At 41.5% G+C, this 19558-nt stretch overlaps 2 protein-coding genes across 5 annotated transcripts; both read left to right on the forward strand.

The window, feature by feature from the left end:
* The first annotated feature begins 964 nt into the window (after window positions 1-964).
* Window positions 965-13211, forward strand: LOC125893426 (frizzled-6-like). Its single transcript, XM_049584089.1, has 8 exons — window positions 965-1104; window positions 2427-2847; window positions 8352-8548; window positions 8641-9220; window positions 9349-9768; window positions 10420-10568; window positions 10667-11086; window positions 11319-13211. The coding sequence occupies exons 2-8, from the start codon at window positions 2668-2670 to the stop codon at window positions 11479-11481; spliced, it is 2109 nt and encodes a 702-aa protein (XP_049440046.1). The 5' UTR covers window positions 965-1104; window positions 2427-2667; the 3' UTR covers window positions 11482-13211.
* A 1140-nt stretch (window positions 13212-14351) lies between these two features.
* Window positions 14352-19532, forward strand: LOC125893538 (collagen triple helix repeat-containing protein 1-like). 4 transcript variants are annotated; one of them, XM_049584262.1, is made up of 5 exons: window positions 14352-14538; window positions 15575-15649; window positions 17316-17534; window positions 17658-17874; window positions 19013-19532. In XM_049584262.1, exons 1-5 carry the CDS (start codon window positions 14428-14430, stop codon window positions 19153-19155), a joined length of 765 nt encoding a protein of 254 aa, XP_049440219.1. In that variant the 5' UTR covers window positions 14352-14427; the 3' UTR covers window positions 19156-19532. The 4 variants fall into 4 exon arrangements, with proteins under 4 accessions (XP_049440219.1, XP_049440221.1, XP_049440220.1 ...); XM_049584263.1 differs by having other exon boundaries at window positions 14362-14496; XM_049584264.1 differs by lacking the exon at window positions 15575-15649.
* The last annotated feature ends 26 nt before the right edge of the window (window positions 19533-19558 follow it).

Genomic DNA, 19558 nt, shown 5'->3' on the forward strand with positions numbered 1-19558 from the left:
ATAACTTACAGGGTTTGTGTTACAGGTCACTCAGTTGTGATACATATTGGGGTTTCAATAAAGGTATGTAATCTGATTTGCCTAAAACATGTCTATTTTCGTATAGAATATTCCGTGGCTATATTATATTAAGTATATTAAGTACCCCTGGAGGTATTACTGGGTTTTAGTCCTTGTTGACACATCTGTGACTTCCATCTAGTGGTATAAAGGAAAACTACAGCATCCTAATCCAATAATCGCTTCATCTCTCCGTAAAAAGCTGCAGCACCTCCTGTTAATATGGATTGAACAAAAAAGTTCAGTTAAAAGGGTAAAATTAAGATACACGTTGACTTTTTCTGAAATGAAACCTGAAATCAAACTGCTGTGACACATTTTAGTTTGCCAGTTTCCATTATTGCACTCTCCATAACATTTGATCTAGCTTTTTTTTTTTCACGCATGAAAATATATAAAACATGTCAGGGAGTAGGTGTACGGAGATAGAATTTAGCAGCAATTGTGGAAATGATGCTGCAACACAATCAAATACAAAAAAAGAACAATAGAAGTACCATTGTGTATAAAATCAAAGCAGAAAAAGGAAGACGTTTTTGTTATACTTTATTAAGGCGATGAAATAAAGGTAAGCAACAGATGAGCATAAAAGCAAGTTAAGAAACATTAAAATATCAAGGACTTAAATTTAGTAGATAAAGATTTGGTCTTGTATTGTCCCATTATTCATCTGCCCAACTGCACACATGCGGCGTTCAAATACTCCCGTCATTTCCCCCACCCTTCCATATGTAAGTGAGCGCTTACCATGCTGTTAGAATCTTAATATTATTGAAACTTTCCAAACTCTAACAGTCTTTCACAAACACAACTAAAAGATATAAGTGTTTTTACCTCAAGACTCTCAAGTCTGCGTGTTTTTAATAATCGCAATATTTCCAACCGCACCTGAAGGCAGCTTCACTTCACAGCAGCCGGACAAGAAAAGACTGAGGGACTGTGCCGCAGCCTGTCGCAGGAAACACGCTACCAAAATTCCCCACAGAATTGCCCCAGCCAGCATCCATGTAGTCAGCTGTTACACCAACTCCTGGGCATTTGGGGGTAAGTGTTTGTTTTTCGTTTTCAACCCTCATAGTTTTTTAACTTTGTTGCCCCTAAGTTGTTTGCGGCCCCCCGTCCCGTGGCAGCGACAGAGGCAGGGATGTTTACTGTACTCTCTCGCCGCCTTTGGCGTCTAATTTACGGGAAAACGGCTTTCCTGCACGCGATAGGCTGACATAGTGTTAATATTACTTAGCTTCGGGGATATGCTAAGTCCTAATGACATGTTAGGAACTCAATTAAGTTGTTTTTACCAACCTGTACACGTGTGCTTGTTATATTGAAGCATTGTTGTTGGTCGGACGTGTCAAATATTTGCTCTGCTAACTTTTATTATGTCTTTAATCATTGCTAATATGCTAACCGAAGTGTTAATGCTAATAACCATGAACAATAATGTATACCCCAATTCTTCTATTATTTCAGTGCAGCTCTAGAAAGTTACAGGCCTACAGTCTGCAGATAGTTTAAGGTGGTAACTTAACACATAAACAATGATGTGGTAATGTAAACTCTTACCACCAGTGATCATATCAGCAAATGATAACATCAGTAATTCAAACACCCACATAAACAACTCATGTTTTTATTCTAAGACCATATCTTCATATTAAAACTTTAAATACCAATCACTTGTTTTAGTACACGCGTGCACGTGTTAAAATACAGAGTTTAATCAGATCTAATATCCACATCTAGTCCATTATGGCCCCTCCATGAAAACCTGAACTTGCTGATACTTGGCTTTTGTGTCTGTCAGGCTTTCAAGATTCCTCCTTTATTATTAACGTGTGTGTAGGTGAAACAGTGACACTTTAATGTGAAGTTTAATGTGCTTTAACAAGCTCAGACTCATACTACTGAATCAGCCTGGATCTCCAGCATTCCTCACCCAGTGTAAATGCATGCACTTAAAGTGAACATGAGGATTGACTGGATTTTGGTCCCCTTAATTTAATCTGACTGATGTGTCTCTAAACAGTCCCAAACTGGAGCCTGAGGACATCAAGGGACTTGAAGCGGTGCCCAGAAAAATGCTTGTTTAAATTTCATTTGCTTAGCTTAATTTAACCCTTTAGATAATAGCACAATGAGAGGTTGTATGGTAGACCACTTTGATTAAAGGGCTTCAGTCTATCCTCTGCTCTGCAATTCTGTAGTAAATACAGTAATAACCACTTGCCAAAAGCTTCTCAAAGAGGTTCCTGAAGACATATCTTCCTGAAATGTGGTTTGTGGTCCAGAAAGAGGGTTTTGGATAAGTTTTAGTCTATGTGGAGCTTAAAATGTAAACCAATCTCAATATAAATGCTTATTTTCAGGGATGTGGGATTCCTATCTGTGACCCAGAGGCACATGCTGATCAATGATGGGAGCGTTTTACCTGCTGCTGCGTCCATCGGCTCCACTAAGATGACCCCAGGAGAGGTGAAATGTGGATGACAGTGTGAGCCAGGGGAATTCAGTGTTTAGGCCAAGATATCCTCCCACTGTGCCAAAAAGAAACCTGTTCTAGTTTACACAAAAAGGAACCTTCACACTCACTCCCAATCAGCTGTCGCAATGCCAGGACCACTGTGGGCGTGCCTGGCTCTGGTATGGGTGGGAAGCTGCAGCGCCCACAGCTCGTTTACCTGTGAGCCCATCAAAGTGCATCGGTGCTTGGGGATGCCCTACAACATGACCTTCTTTCCCAACATAATGGAGCACTACGACCAAGATATTGCAGCCAGTAATATGGAGGTGAGTCCTCAGAACATTTCAGATATGAGTGTGTTGATGCATTACATTGTGCCAGTATTGGCCCTGTTGAGCATTAGCCAGTCAATCTTATTTACTGCCAATATAGTTTAGGGTTGTTGTTTTTTTTCCTATCAAACTGTCTGTAAAAAGTGCAGTTACATTTTATAATTTACACATACTTTATGTATTATTTGATCAAAACTTTTCTTCATTAGTTCTTAAATTAAAGATCCAAATGTGTTACAGATTTAATTTTGCCTTTTAATCTTGATGGCAAATATTTGTCTCAACATTAAACACTATTCGAAACCGCAGAACTTAATTTTAAATCCTTGGGGACGTCCAAAATTTTTTAAAGAAGATATCAAATATGTGAGGCTGAATTTGGGGGGAAAATGTTTATTTAGCTTTAATGATGACCTGGAACACACTGAAACAAACATATTTGTCATACTGTCATACAGATTGGGAAAACTCTGCTTTTCCTAACCTTAAAGTGCTTTAAGTGGCTAAATTTGTGTTAAGGGGTTTCACAGCTGCTGCTGACCCACCTTCTCATTAGTATCTCATTAGTTTGGTCTGCACCCAGAGTTGTAAACATATTGACCAGTGATAGAAAAAAAAGATTCCTCTGCTTGTAAATAAAATTATTATTCAAGCCACATTTAACAATGATGAATATCATCTCAAAATAATTGCTATGATTAGTGCTATTATTAGTGCTGTTAGTGGCTCCAGTCTATAAATGTCAGTGTCTGTCAGCCCTCAGAAGAGCATATTGATTGGACCATAATTACCACTTTGTAATCGTCATCAACAGGCAAAGACAATTTACCAGCCACAGTTTGTCCACAAATCGTGCCTGGTTGTTATAGAGCACTGTTTAGTAGATAAAATTTTGAAATTGTATTGTTGTGAACATGAAACACAAACATTGAAATATAGTGGTGAGAACTACTCATTAAGGTTCTTTTAACAAGAAAAGTAGGTTAAGAAAGAAGAATATTCTTAGGCTCAGCAACAAGCTGCTGCACAAGGGAGTAGTTACAGCGGAGGGGTTACATGCACTCAGGTCTGAGCATTATTAAGCACAATTTTCTCTGTAGTTAAAGTTGTCTCACAATTAAATCACAGATAAACCGATAAAGACACCATTTGTTTGAGGAGATGCTGTTTATAGCAGTAGTTAAAATCTAGTTTGTGCAAAGTAGTTTTGCACATTAGCAGTCCAGATAGGATAACTTTTTGTAGATGATTTTTTACCATGTTATTATGTATGCAAGTATATTTACCCAGGACAATGCTAGACTATTTCACTATGTGATGCTTTGTATAAAAGGAAAGGGAAGAGATGCAAAAGATGTTAAGTTGGCTCCGGTCTGTTGTTGAGCAGATGTGTTTCATTTTGCTCTCATTGTCGAACTGAAATTGCAGTCCATTTATGCTAAGAAGTCAATGTACTATATGTCCTTGGTAGTTTTTATTAGTGTTCTTTTTTGATTAAAATAGTAATAACCAACAAGCAGACATTTATCTCTTATTTTATTTTTCTGTTGTAATGGTGCCTGCTACATTAGGGTTCCCAAGGTGGCTTGAATTTTGGTTCACACTGACCACACATTGAACTAAATACCAAGCCAAATTTGATAGAGGTGATATCTGTGCGATATCTAAAAATAGTTTGTGATATTGCTTCAAGTCCTACGGCCAGACACACAGCTAACCAGCAAGGGGGGCCAAAGTTGTTAGGTATCGCTTCACCTTGAGCAGTAAATAATATATGATTCTATACGTTACCCATTGGCATGATATGACTCAGCAAATAGCACACAGAGTGCTTAAGTTACAGGACCTCTTGTCTTGCAATTTTTCATCACCACAAGTGGACTGATGAAAGAGATCTACGATCTCTAGCTAAACAACCTACTTTGTATAGAGAAACGAAGTGCCTCCCCTTACTGTGTCCTCCATGGGACCTTATTTTGGAAAAAATATTTATGGTAGTCAACAGCGAAGACAGATAATATTTTGTTCTCGTTTGAATTGTGCCATGAATTACATATATGATGTTTGTCCATTCAAAATATAACATTAAAAGTCAAGAAAGTTGCAGCTTTTTGTAGGTTTGTCTTCGTACCATTTAGTTTTGTGTGAAACCACTGAGAGAGCTACACCTCTCGTCTCTCACTCAGCACTGGGTGTGTGGTAACAACAGGAAACAAAAGTAACACTGTTAGCCAAACTTGCTAGCTACCACTTTGTGAGTAGTCTACAAACAGGATGTTTCTTCTGCATGTTATGCGATGTAAGGGGACAGACGTCTTACATTTCTAATGGTACACAACCAGTGCTACATGTGCTTGCTGAAGAAGAGGGAAAAATGGTTTCTCTCATTGTTCTAAGGCTATACAGGACCATGATTTGGTCCAGTCAGTAGTGCAGCATGATAGTTGACAGCAGGTCCCCTAGCAGCGACAGCATTCAAATGTCAGTCAACAGTTGCCATAGGAAATGACTGCCCAGAGACTTGAATTTCAGTCGCTGTTTCCACAGACATATCCAAAAAAGACTTCTACCTCTTTTGAATAAATTGGAAAGATATGTACAATAGCTGCAGTATCATTATTATTTATCTTTTCTTACACAAAAATCTGAGGGCAATTAAAATATCAATGTCAGTCACTGGCCTTGTTTTTCTAACGTGACTGTAGACCAAGTGTTGTCCTGTGTCCCTCCTTAGTTTCTTTAGTTGTGTCATCCAGTGTCCTGACATTCCTGAAGGCCAGGGTTTGGTTACACACATTTGGTGTCATAGTGTTAAGCGGGAACAGTGATCTGTTGAAGGAGTCCTTTGTGTGGCATCTGGCAAAGGTATAGGCTTCTTATTTCACAGCAACCTTGGCCACGGGCAACTTCATCGACTTTGTTGTGAGGGGCCTTTGATATCTGGAGGAAGGGGAGGGACACACCCAGTCTCGCACAAAGCCTATCCTGCATACCACAATGAGTATTCTCTCTCTCTGTTAATCACTCACTCACTTCCCCCCATACACGGTCTTACCTCTACGCTACTGTCTCCCAGGTGATAGGCTTACACTCTCTGGCCTACATTCAACATTACATACTAAACATAGCTCTCTTTGAAAGCATGCTGTGATTTATCACAAAGCCGTGACGCTGTAATCAGGCAAACTTCTGCTTCAGCATGGGCTCAGTCCAGCCTATCAGTAGGATTTTCCACAGGAGGGTTAACCTTTTTCCGCCCTTGGTCCCAGATTCCACCAGCGTTTGCCAGCTTTTGAAATAGAAAAGTTTGAAGTTTTAGAATACAAAGAGAATGGAAAGACTAATTGACGTACTGTAACCGACAGTGAACACTGAGGGTCTTAAAAGTTGGAGCAAAAGTTTGAAAAGTGATTTTCTGGCCATTTTTCAAATCATTTAATCCTTGAAGTACTTTGCTATGAATTTCTCTGCAGAGGATTTTGTCATTAAGAGCAACTCAGCTCGACTTGTACCGCTGATCCTGGTTGAAGGTTCCTGAAATGAGGGCAGTTTTTACAGTAACTCTGCCGTAAAGCAAATAAAGGTCAGATTGTTGAGCAATGGGGAGCTCATTGAGAAGGAGTCCAGGACCTCCACCGGAGAGAAACAAGGACGGTTACTGTCAGAGAGGGCAAGTCCAGGCCCCGAGAGACATGGGCCTGATGCCAGAGTGGATTTCAGAGAAAAAAGAGGAAAGGAAACATTGAATAGTGGACTGTGTTGGAGTGTATGTGTGTGTTTTGTGTACAAATATTAGCAGTATAGACTGACACGTCAAGTCTCTCTGTGCATTTTGGTCTGATAATGGTTGATGAGGTTTAAACAAAGACACCAGCATGCTCTAACACATCCACGTGGTGTTGGTGCAGTTCTCAGTGAACAAAGTATTTTTGGGTGATATAAGTGGTTTAGACCTACTAATAAAGGAACCCAAAAAGTATACACTTACTCAAATCCAGGGATTTAGAAACAACATGGACATGATCTGGACTTGTTTAACTGGAATGAAGTTGTCTTCAGTGTAAGCTGTGTATGTCACAGATAAATCCACATGTTTTGTGCTGCAGACACACTAATACCGTGGCTCAGCAGCAGCCAAACCTATCAACAACTCTGTGCATTCCAGCCTTCCTGGCCTGTCGTTGTGTGTTTCCAAATGTCCGGGCAGTCATTTCCTGCCACCTATACCACACCCCCCACCTCTCAGTCCTCAAGCTCTTGACCAGTGTGTTGAAATGGAAGAATATGGTTCCCAGCCAATGAATGGGCCCCTTTGTGTGGAGCTATAGATCGCTGCAGATCAACAAAATGAAGTTAATACTTCTGTGTAAAGCAGTGGTTCCCAAACTCTTTTGGTTTGTGAACCCCTTAAAATGAAGCAAAGTTGTCTTGTGACCCATACTCACCACTTCTATATATCTATATGGGTTATTATAACTACTATAACTAGGTAAGGAGGTGAAATTCAGATTTTCAGAAAAAAAACATGACAAGGTTGAAGAAATGTCTAACACATAAATATTATTTGATACAATAATGATAATAATAATATACTTTACTCATGCAACACCTTTCAGAACAAACTTATTAAACACTCCTCATGGTTGTATAACTGCTTTTGCCAGCTCTGCTACCCTGTTAATCATCATGCAACCCTTTATTCCCATTTATGATGTCAGCTCATGTTATGTTACTCAGTCACAAAAGGCTCTGTTTCCCAGCAGTGGATGGCATCGTCAAAAGTGTTTTTGTGATCCCAACACTACCATTGGAACTGTCTTTTAATACTGGCCCAAAATGCTATTGGATATTGACAAGTATGCAAGTCATTGAGCCAAATCCGATACCACAGTTTATTAATAAACTTTAATGTAGTTTCATACCTGGATAAAACTTTTTTAGAAATGAATTCTTTTTTGCCGTTCTAAAACTGTAGCCCACACAGCAAGTTGTGCCATGCAGCCACTGGCAAGTACGGTTTGACAGCAGTGATGAAGAATTTGTTTCCTGTAAATTCTGTAACATTAGCCGGCAATTTGGTACTTTCTATGGCATTCATTCTCTATATGTATTTGTTCAAATTTTAGTTTAACTGAGCCATGCCATACAGCAATGATTGCAATCATATCACAGACATACAGGCTTAGCACTGTACAGCTCTTAATTTTCTTCTCAATGCAATGGTATCAGATCAGTACTCAGTATCAGCTGATACAAAAGTTCAAGTATTGGAATTGGTATAGCGAAGGAAAAAAATTGAATTGGAACATCTCTACCTATAGATTGCTACTGTCTACCTGAAATGATCATGTTTTCAGGGGTGAAACTAATAATAACATAAGTGTAACATATCCACAGAGAGCAAGTCCATGTATTTTGAGAACTTCAAGCATGGATCACAGGTTCTCATAGTGACAAAGTAGTTTTTAATACAACTTAATTTTTCTCTTCACCTCTAGCCATTCATGCCTCTGGCAAACCTACACTGCTCTCCAGACGTCCACCACTTCCTGTGCAAAGCCTTTGTCCCAGCATGCACCGAGGAGAACACAGTGATCCGTCCATGCAGAGAGGAGTGCGAGGCCGTTCTGTCTGACTGCGAGGAAGATATCCGAATCTTTGGTATCACCTGGCCTCCTGAGCTACAATGTGACAAGTAAGAAAAACACAATTACAGACATCTCACAAGAGCAACACCAGTGGTTCTTGATCAGACCATTGAATGATTTGTTTGTTTTTTCCAAATAGATTGGACCCATGTAGCATTGTTGGTGGGTCGGCGCTTCCTCTTACCACCCCAATGAGTCCCTCATCAGCTAAGAGGGACCTTGGCTTCTGGTGCCCTCTGCAGCTGAAGACCAAACCGGGCCATGGATCATCGTTCCTGGGCGCCCAGGACTGTGCTCCACCTTGCTCCAACATGTACTTCAAACCCCACGACATTGAATTTGCCAAGAACTTCATTGGCGTTTGCTCCATCATCTGCTTGGGCGCCACACTCTTCACCTTCCTCACTTTCCTCATCGACGTCAAACGTTTCCGCTACCCAGAGCGCCCCATAATCTTCTACGCCGTCTGCTACAGCTTTGTCTCGCTCATATACTTCATTGGTTTCTTGCTGGGGAACAACGCAGCCTGCACCAAAGCGGCTCATTCTACCGGTGTGGATACAGTGGTGCTGGGCTCTCAGAGTAAAGGCTGCACGCTGCTTTTTATGCTGCTTTACTTCTTCACTATTGCCGGTATCGTCTGGTGGGTCATACTTACCATCACCTGGTTCCTGGCAGCTGGACCCAAGTGGAGCTGTGAGGCTATAGAGAAGAAAGCGGTAAGGTTTGAGGAATTTATGATCATCTGTTAGTAGTGAATAGCAAGAGAGCACAGCTAAGAAATGTGGAATATAAATGTAAAAATAGACACTGCGGAAAATATTGATTCATGTGTCCTCTGTCTTAGGTGTGGTTCCACTCGGCTGCCTGGGGGATCCCCGGGGCACTAACTGTCATGCTGCTGGCTCTAAACAAGGTTGAAGGGGACAACATCAGCGGCGTTTGCTTTGTGGGGCTCTACGACCTGGACGCCCTGCGCTATTTTGTCCTGGCTCCTCTGTGTGTGGGAGTCATTGTCGGCCTCTTCCTTATCCTGGCAGGCATCGTTTCTCTCAACCACGTCCGACAGGTCATCCAGCACGATGAGCGCAACCAGGAGAAGCTGAAGAAGTTCATGATCCGCATCGGCGTGTTCAGCTGCCTCTACCTGGTCCCGCTGGTCACCCTGTTAGCCTGCTACACCTACGAGCAGAGTCACCGCAGCACCTGGGAGAACACCTGGATCAACGACCGCTGTCAAGAGTACAGCATCCCCTGCTCCTACAAGGTAGCTGTGGCTTATTCACTTGCTGAAGGTGTTACTGCTCCCAACAAGCAAAGGACAGAGGACATATTAGAAAAAAGCTTTCCAACTCATGTTTATTGATGTATGTTGATTGAAGGTCTGCAGCTAATGTCAGCTCAGTTGACAAAAAAATGACACTGCAATCAGTTGTTAAAAAACATTTAAAGGAACTGTTTACCCCAAAATCAAAAATAGATATTTTTCTTCTTACCTGTTGTGCTATTTATCAATCTTGGTTCTTTGGTGTGTTAGAGATATTGACATTGCAGAAGGAAGCGTGCATATACTACCACTTGTGACAGTGTACAGATGTAATGGAGTCCTCCTTCAGCAGAGCAAAAACAATATCTGTCTATATTTTGATTTTAAAATGGCTGTCCATTTAAAAACCACTTTCTCTCCAACAATGTCATTTGTAATACATAAGCTATTGTGTTCTGTAGTACAGTGTGAAAATAATCAGGAGAAATTGTGTACAAAGGACCCTGTAAAAGAGGAAAACAGAAAAGTTCAGTTCTCGTGCCCAAAAGTTCAAAAGCTTGATTTTGTCTTAAGTCAAAAATTGTTTTTCTAGTTTACGCCCACTAAATCACAAGGATTCTATTATGGTTTATGTGTGTCTCTTTGTTCCAGACTACAGAGCACGACCGCCCCGACCTCTCCCTGTTTCTGGTGAAATACTTAATGACACTGGTGGTTGGAATATCTGCAGTGTTCTGGGTGAGCAGTAAAAAAACCTGCTCTGAGTGGGCCTACTTCTTCAACAGGACCCGCAAGAGAGAGTAAGGCCACGTCTTTTGTCCTGTCACATGTTCAAGTTCAGTTTCCATGAGAAGTAAATATGTAGTTTCACCGTCCCCATATGTTCTCTGATCCACAGTCCCATCAGTGAGAGCCGGCGGGTGCTCCAGGAGTCCTGCGAGTTCTTCCTCAAGCACAACAGCCGCGTCCAGCACAAGAAGAAGCATTACAAGCCAAGCTCCCACAAGCTCAAGGTCATCTCCAAGTCAATGGGCACGAGCACTGGTGCTGCACCCGCCAATGCCTCCACCACTGCCACTACAACACATCAAGGAACCTCTGTGCTGGGCAATCACGAGCCCCGTGTACACGGTTCTCTATCTGAGGCCTCAGTCAGGGATCACCTGGACAGGGGCACCTCCAGCCGAAGCTCCAGGAGGGGGGAGAGAGAGAGGGAGAGGGAGAGGGATAGGGAAGGGGGAGAGAGGCGTAGCAAAGGGGGGAGTTCCTGTAAGATGAGCAGCCGCTCAGAGAGCATGCACAGAGTCCCAGATGGGAGGTAAGTAAGACAGATATGAAATACCTTTGCCACAAGTGTTAAATGTTGTTTTGTTTCTGAAAAGCACAGATGTACCACTTACACTAATTTCAGTATTCTGTGTGTTGATATACATTTCTGTTATATCTCAGCTGTTTAGGCAGCTTATTCCTCTGTCATTTTTTGTCATACCAAACTTTATCTGTACAAGTAATGGCCTATGATAATCTCTAATGTGTCCTGGCTGCTTTAGGATGACTCCAAGGAGCGAGCTGTCAGAGACCAAGCATGTCTCCAGTGGACAGCAGCATCCAGCTTTAAACCTATCACACAGCAGCAACATCCAGGGCTCCACCAACCAGCTGGTGCACCAGGTGCCTGAGGAGAGCAAGGACACAAAGGACAGCACCTGCTGAGACGTCTGACGCACCTCAGATGTGTTTGAGTCGATTCAAGGATGGATGGATGCACAGACAACAGTCACACTTGATGCTGTTTCAAAATCACAGTTCCCATTTGTGTCATACATCATATAAGCTTTGTGCATCTGATTATGATTGTATTAGTTACATTGTAGTCAGTGATTGTTCATTGCCTGCAAAATGTAACACACCAAATCCAATGTGGTTTTTTGGACCAGAATCTGACAGAGTATTTAGTGTGAGTGATGGCTGTGTCTTTCAGCTTTACTGAGCTTTTGGCCATTTAGTATATACCTGAATGTTGCAGCAGCACACTGTGGTCCATCAACACAACTACCAATGTTTTTTTAATTTTATAGCATGCATGAAAAACTTAGGCCCTGCTGTTCTGTAGATTAGTAGCTCAGTGCCATAGAATGCATACTAGAAAACAAATGCAATATTTATGTAAATATTCTATTTTTTAGAAATGAAGTCTTTCACTGGACTAGTCACTACACTGAGAGTTATGTTAAGAAAGGTCATGATGTTGCCGAACATTCAACTTAAAGGTATACTATGCAGGATCTGACAGTTCCTGTTTGTTAACACAACATTCAAACCTGGCCCCTCCTCACTTCACTGCTTGTATGTACATCGTAAGCTACCGAACTATCTAAGGAATGTTACATTTGTAATTGAAAGGCCGATACTTAAAGCAAGCTGCTAAACTTTGGCACCTACCTGTTCAGACCAGACAGACCAACTCTAGGCCACTCTTATCCTCTCCGTCAAAAATCCTGCATAGTATGCCTTTAAGGAAATTTTCCTGTGGTAAACAGTTTTTTCAATGCCTTATTGTTCTTCCTAGAAAGATGATTTTTCTCCAAATGTCATCTTGTAATATACAATGTGTGCTACTCCTTAAAAAAAGGCACACTCTTGAACTTGATATAGTTGATTTTTAGACAATGTCGAACATGTGATTTTAAGTTGTCTTTCAAAAACTTGTTTTGTGTTTCTGTTTTTTTAATTCTGTTGTACAAACACTTGTAATGCAGATGTGTCTTCAAAGAAGTCTCCTGTCAACTTGGATAAAGTATAGCTTTATAGTTTTCTACAAAAATGTGCCTGAGAAGTTTCTCATCTTCAGAGAACATCAAAGAATACCCAGATGTTTTGCATGTGTGATGTCTACCTGTGTTCTTAGACTGGGCGTGAATTCATATGATTTTAATCAAATCGAGGAAACAAGTCAAACAGGATTTGCACTATTTGTCAGTAGAAGCCCAAACCACTAATTATTAAATATGAATAGTCATAAACAAAAAGAGAGAATTTGGGGCTATTTTCAGGGGTTATTTATAACATATGGTCACAGACTATATTTTTCTCCCTCAAGTACTTCCAGAACAACTGGTGTGATTTATTTGAAAATCTGTCATGCTGTACTGTCTATTTTGCTGTGCAAGGGTTGATTCTTCCCTTGAGGCTCTGCACCTTTAATTTTTGTGAGTCACAGGACAGTTATTATAACACCAACTAAAAGGGAATTCTTGTCAGTCCATTTCTGTTGTATATTCTTATTCTGGCATGTGGATGGGGGTCTTGCTTACCATGTACCTAGACTTAGTGTAGTCTACGAAATGCTCCACACAACTTTTTGAGCCTTTTTTTTTTTTACTGTTTTTATGTAGCCTATCTTGTCAGCTGAATTTTGTATCAATCCAATTTCATTTTAATAAAATATAATTGAATAAAAATTGTATTTGTGTGAGTCATTTACTGCTTTTTATGATGAATTTTTACTTTAGCACCACTAATATTTTCACACAGGCCAAATAGTGCACACAAATCTAGCCAAAAAGCAGTGGCAAATCTTCCTACACCACCACCACCAGCCTGAACCACTGATAGAAGGCAGGATGGATCCATGCTTTCATGTTGTTTATGCCAAATTCTGATCCTACCATCTGAATGTCACAGCAGAAATCGAGACTCATTAGACCAGGCAACGTTTTTTTGGTGAACCTGTGCGAATTGTAGCCACAGTTTCCTGTTCACAGCTGACAGGAGTGGCACCTGGTGTGGTCTTCTGCGGCTGTAGTCCATCTGCTTCAAGGTTTGCCATGTTGTTAGTTCAGAGACGGTCTTCTGCATATTTTAGTTGTAACATTGTTGCCTTGCTATCATCTTGAACCAGTCTGGCCATTCTCCTCTGACCTCTGGCATCGACAAGGCATTTTTGCCCAGAGAGCTGCCGCTCACTGGATATTGTTAGGGGACTTTCGGACTCACTTTTTCAGACCATTCTTTGTAAACCCTAGAGATGGTTGTGCGTGAAAATCCCAGTAGATCAGCAGTTTCGTCTTGACCATGTCTACATGCCTAAATACATTGAGTTGCTGCCATGTGAATGGCTGATTGGCTATTTGTGTCAATGAGCAGTTGAACCAGTGTACCTCATAAACTGGGCGGTGAGTGTATGTACCTATATTAATAATAAGATATATGGGAAAGTATATGGGTGTATGTGGAGATTGGCAGATTTGCACATACTGTATTCTTTTATTTTTTATTTTGTTGATTTCTCATCAACTCTTGATCTTGTTCGTGATTAATACAATGGACACTGTATAGAAGATAATAATTGTTTAAATTTTTTGTTTTTTGGGGGGGTGGGGGGCGGGGTGCTGTATGAGCTAGGTCCGGCACTGCCAAAAAAAAAAAGGAAATAAAGAAAAAGAAAATAAAACATGACTGACTCACTTATGCAGCCCATATGAATATCACAGGGATGTTGTGATGCTTTTTTTCCCCTCACAGAATGTTTCTGTAAGTTGACTGGCTCCTTCCTTCTTGTCCTGCCCTCATCTGGACTAAACTGTCTGGAGCTGGAGTCAAACTGTCGCTTCAAGCCTCTCAGAGCGCGCGCACAGTCCGTCCGTTGTCTGCTGCACGATGTCTCCTCTCACTGCCCGCTTGCTGCTGCTTGTCTGCTTGGCTTTACCGCTCTATGGCGTGGAAAAGGTGAGAAATAGAGGATACCGAAAGGATCCTGACGCTGATAAGGTAAGAGAGATAAGCTGAAATAACCATGCGGCCGCTTTGATCATTTCTAAAAGTAGACTCTGTGCCATTTCCAGGAAGGACTTGTGCGTTCTGGATAGATGTTGTGATTTCCCATAACTAAAAGGCATCCAAATGGAGCTTATTTGAAATGATAATAACCACAGCAGAATGGCTTTATTGTCATTTATCGCGCTTTGTTGTCTTTTTCATGCATCTCTGTTAACATCCATAGGGCACATTGCATGTTATATTCCTAAAACTCATCCTGGGATTTCTTCTTCTTGTGGCATGCCAGAAGTAGGCCTATGTTTAAACAAGTGATTTCCCAAAATGAAAAAAGTAATATGCTGATTCATCCACATGATCCACATGTATGCTTACAGTGCAATGAGTGTGGTCACCACTTTGGCATTATGGTCTCCAAAATTACCTGGTCCCAGCAGCAGATGAGAAATGCTGTTTTATAGCTTTTGTATGGTCAGTTGGTTCTCTATTATTCCAGGACTGGCTGCTCTCCAGCAGACTGAGTGGACAGAAAAAAACCCTAACAGGAAGTTGGGGTCTGGCTCATACTGTCTGTCTCTTTGTTATCTTTCTGGCTGTCTTACTAGTTTATAAGCGGTTATATGATTTGATTTTTGGGGTAATTCTGTCTAATATTTTAAGGCTGATACATGTATTACAATATGTCTGATATGATCAACAAGTCCACAGCACCCAATTCACACCAACCCCAATCTTAAGACTATCTTTGTCGAGAGTTATATAACCCTCCATGCTATAGCCTAGATGGATAGTGAAGGAACAGAGTGGACACACATTTCTCTCGTGGGAGTCAAATGAAAGTGAAACTCGTGTTTATTTTACTGGGACTCTGTGGACCTCCCCTGGGGACTCCCAGAAGTCTGCGTACCCCACTCTGAGAACCACAGAGCTCAAGCAATTGCTCTTATTATCCTCCAAAGTCATATACCACAATTGAGACCACAGTAGGGGGATGTACTAAAAAGCATCTCATGTTACCATCTGTATCTAGTGCACTGGAAATGATGCAGAAAAGCCCAACTGCACTAGACACTCTGGAGAAGGAAGATCTGCTTATATGAACGTGGTAAAAATAAAATTCTACTTTGCATCCTTCCATGGTCCTGTACATTCACAAATGTCTGAGGCATTATATCTTGCTGTGCATGCTCCAGAAGAGCTTCAGTCCTTGTTTCAGTGTTAGCTATTGCATGAAATACGACTGATTCCTCTGCACTTTGGGGGCGAATGCAGCCTTTATGCTTCAGTTACAGTAATTGGCTGTGTGCTACTAATATTCAGAAGAGCTGGAGTGTAATTCCTGCAGGCAGGCAGCACCACTACAGCAGACTGGAAGCTAATATTAAAGTCAGCTGTGTAGCAAAGTGGACAGAGGTTCCATTCATTAGTCTGCTTTGAAATGTCTCCAAAAATCCAACCCTTAATAAAACAGTCCTCCTTGCTGAATGGCTGAATATCAACCAAACGGACTCTGTATTTCCACATTTTGTCACCCCATTAGCCAAGGTGCCCCTTTTCCTTGAGGACAAATTCCACGTCTATTACAGCACATGCATACCAAACCACAATCTACTGGTTTCATCACAGCCTTCCCAGTTTTCCTTAAAGATGATGTCAGATCTCCAGGTTGCTCCAGCAAAGCCACTTAATGGCTAAAACAGGCTCTCGACCATCTGCCTCACAGCAGCTGACATAAGAATATAGTAATTCCCCCTACTTTTACACATTTTCCAGATTCACATCATCTGAGATATATTTTTCTACTTCACCCCAGGGACTCAAGTCAAGACAAAATGTTGAAACTGGAGTTAAAGCTCTTTGTTCTCCTATCCTGCCCGGGGACTTTTTTGCCTTTATTCCTTTTGGCCATGTGCCCCTAAAACTGCTCCACAGCTGCATGCTGAGCAAAAGGGCAGCAATGACCCAACAAAAACCTAGACCCAAATCCTCTTGGCATCAGTGTTTGCTTAAGGACGCACATCTACGTGTCAGTTTATGTCTGTCCTGACTAAGGAATGACTAAATGACACTTACAAATCACATAACCAAAATTAAAACCCAACTCCAACTAAAAAAAGCCTCAACAGCTAACCTACACACTGTAATCTGCTGGTCAAAATGGCTCTTTGAGGAATATATTACACCAAGCTATTTGGATCTTCATTGTGTCTATCTCTGTATGTGGTAGGGCAGTTTTGGCAAGCTCCCCCGTCTCTGCGTGTCTCCGTGTGTCTCTGTGTGTGTTTGACTCAGCTTGAGTAAGACGCGGCATCTGTTTAAACATAGCAGGAGATTCAGCTGGACAATGAATCACACTGATAGATGTGTGGCTAAACACCTACTAATTTAGGCTGTCTCAAAGCCCTCACTTCCTCATTAACACACAATCTGTCATTCACTTGCTTCACAGCCTCGTGGTTGCTGGTTCTATTGCTTTGCCTTGGTTCGGATCCCATCTGTTTTTACACTTATTACAGTCCTATGGCAGTGTATTTGTTTATATGACTGGTAAATGAGGTATAATCTGGCTTCTTGTGTGTGATGGTTGGATGAATGGCAGCATTTAGGTGTCCACGGTGCATGCAGACCAAACTGAGACTTATCCACCAGGGTGAAAAAAAGAAAATCTGAAACAGGAAGTTAGATAACAATAGACTCTGCTGTTGTTATTGCATGCTTTTTTTTTTACTGTCAGCTTCCATCACTACTTCCTCTTTTGCCTATTTCTCCAGTATGGCAGTTGCATGCAGGGGCCAGCAGGCACCCCTGGCAGAGAGGGTAACCCTGGAACCAACGGCATCCCAGGAACGCCGGGCATCCCTGGACGTGATGGGCTCAAAGGCGAGAAGGGCGAGTGCATGAGCGAGGTCTTTGAAGAGCCGTGGAGGCCCAACTACAAGCAGTGTGCCTGGAACTCTCTGAATTATGGGATCGACCTGGGTAAAGTAGCGGTAAGTATCCTGATACCTTGAACGACATGTGGCTGTCTGTTTCAGCCATTTCACTAATTGTCAAACAGTATACAACCACCACAGTGTGTAAACATGGCAGCATTTCCCTATGCTGTGTTGCAGGACTGTACATTCACCAAGATGCGTTCAGACAGTGCCCTCAGAGTCCTCTTCAGTGGTTCTCTCAGACTCAAGTGTAAGAACGCATGCTGTCAGAGGTGGTACTTCACCTTTAATGGAGCAGAGTGCACAGGACCCCTACCCATCGAGTCCATCATCTATTTAGACCAAGGAAGTCCTGAGCTCAACTCAACCATCAACATCCACAGAACATCCTCAGGTATGACTCAAGTTATTGACTTTGTTGTGCAAGAAACCTTAACCAACTATACTTTTTCCAGTGCTATACTGTATAATGCTTGAGTTTAAAGCAACAGAGCAACATTTTGAAACACGCTGATCTACTTGCTTGCTAAGAGTTAGGTGTTAGATGAGCTTTAGCTGGAGCCAGCAGCCGGTTAGCTTGACTTAGCATAAAAACCTGAAGCAGGAGCAAACAGTTAGCCTGGCTCTTTCTTATTTTCAAGATAATTTATGGGGCATTTTTGCCTTTATTTGAAGGACAACTGTAGATAGACACTACAGCTGTAGATAGACAGGGGATGACATGCAGCAAATGGCCTTAGGTCGGAATCTAACTCAAGCCTCTAAAAGGACTCAACCTATGTGAGGTACACACTCTACCAGGCGAGCTGAGCTTTGGCCTAGCCTGGCTGTTTCTAAATGTGAAAAAATCTGCCTAACACCTCTAAAACTCACCAAGTAGTTTCATGTGTTTAGTTTGTTTAGTCCTCACAGACAAGCTGTTCAGGCTAGCTGTTCCCTTTTTCCATGATTTCCAGTCTTTGTGCTAAGCTAAGCTAACCGGCTGCTGGATGAGTGCGATATTGAGATTTTCATCTCTCAGCAAGAGAGCAAATGGCATCATTCCCAAAATGTCAAGCTGTTCCTCCAAAGGGGCAGTGTGTTGGATTTTGGGGGAAATACTACCAGAATTTAATATTTATTATTATGTTTTCATGACTTTATAATCACCATGTTTTCATTGGCTTAGAATGAGCCCTTCTTATCCACTGGCTCTAGAGAGGGCATTTCAGGTTTTTATGTTACCCGAAGGCCATCGTGGGTTCTTTTCACACTAGGAAAGTGAGAGGTGAGTGAAGGGGTTTTTCATTGGTTGCAATCTGGAACCTCACCACTAGATGCCACTAAATCCCACACACTGCTCCTTGAAGTGGTTGTTTAACCTTGGACTGTGGAAGCTGGAAAGCTTTGTCAGTGGTCTTGTAAGTAAAGTTACACCCTTCCAATTTGGAGAGTTTATCACTGTGTCAGAAAACCAAACAATTAACAGTTGCTGTGTCTGGAGACAGTTTGGGTGTACCCTGAAATTCATTTGTCTTCTTTTTCCTTTCCAGTTGAAGGCCTGTGTGAGGGTGTCAAAGCGGGACTGGTGGATGTGGCTGTGTGGGTGGGGACTTGTGCTGACTACCCCAGAGGTGACGCTTCTACAGGGTGGAATTCAGTATCCAGGATTATTATTGAGGAACTGCCAAAATAAAAGTTTTAAAAAGTTACATGTCAGGGAGGGCCCAGTCCTGGTAGTATAACAGTGTGTTATCTGGCCCTCTGAAATAATCAGGTATGGTTTGCCGAGGCGTCACAGCGTCACTGTTGGTAACTTGAATGTTTTATTTTTTTTTTGTTTTGTTTTTTAAATGCTATACTAGTTGACAGGCCTATAAACAAGAATACTGTGTCATTCTGTCTACCAGAAATAAACTTTGTACTGTAGCTTTTCTGCTTACGGGTGCTGCTGGTATACACAGTAAGCATTAACAGACATTGTGACAAGACATTGACAATATTTAAACTGTACTCATGTGACATGTTTCTGGTCATTATTACTGTTAATAAAATACTTTTTTTTTTTAAGAATTTGACTCAAAGTTAATGACTTCTCA

Source organism: Epinephelus fuscoguttatus, linkage group LG8 (assembly GCF_011397635.1).
Source record: "Epinephelus fuscoguttatus linkage group LG8, E.fuscoguttatus.final_Chr_v1".
NCBI classification, from domain to species: Eukaryota; Metazoa; Chordata; class Actinopteri; order Perciformes; family Serranidae; genus Epinephelus; species Epinephelus fuscoguttatus.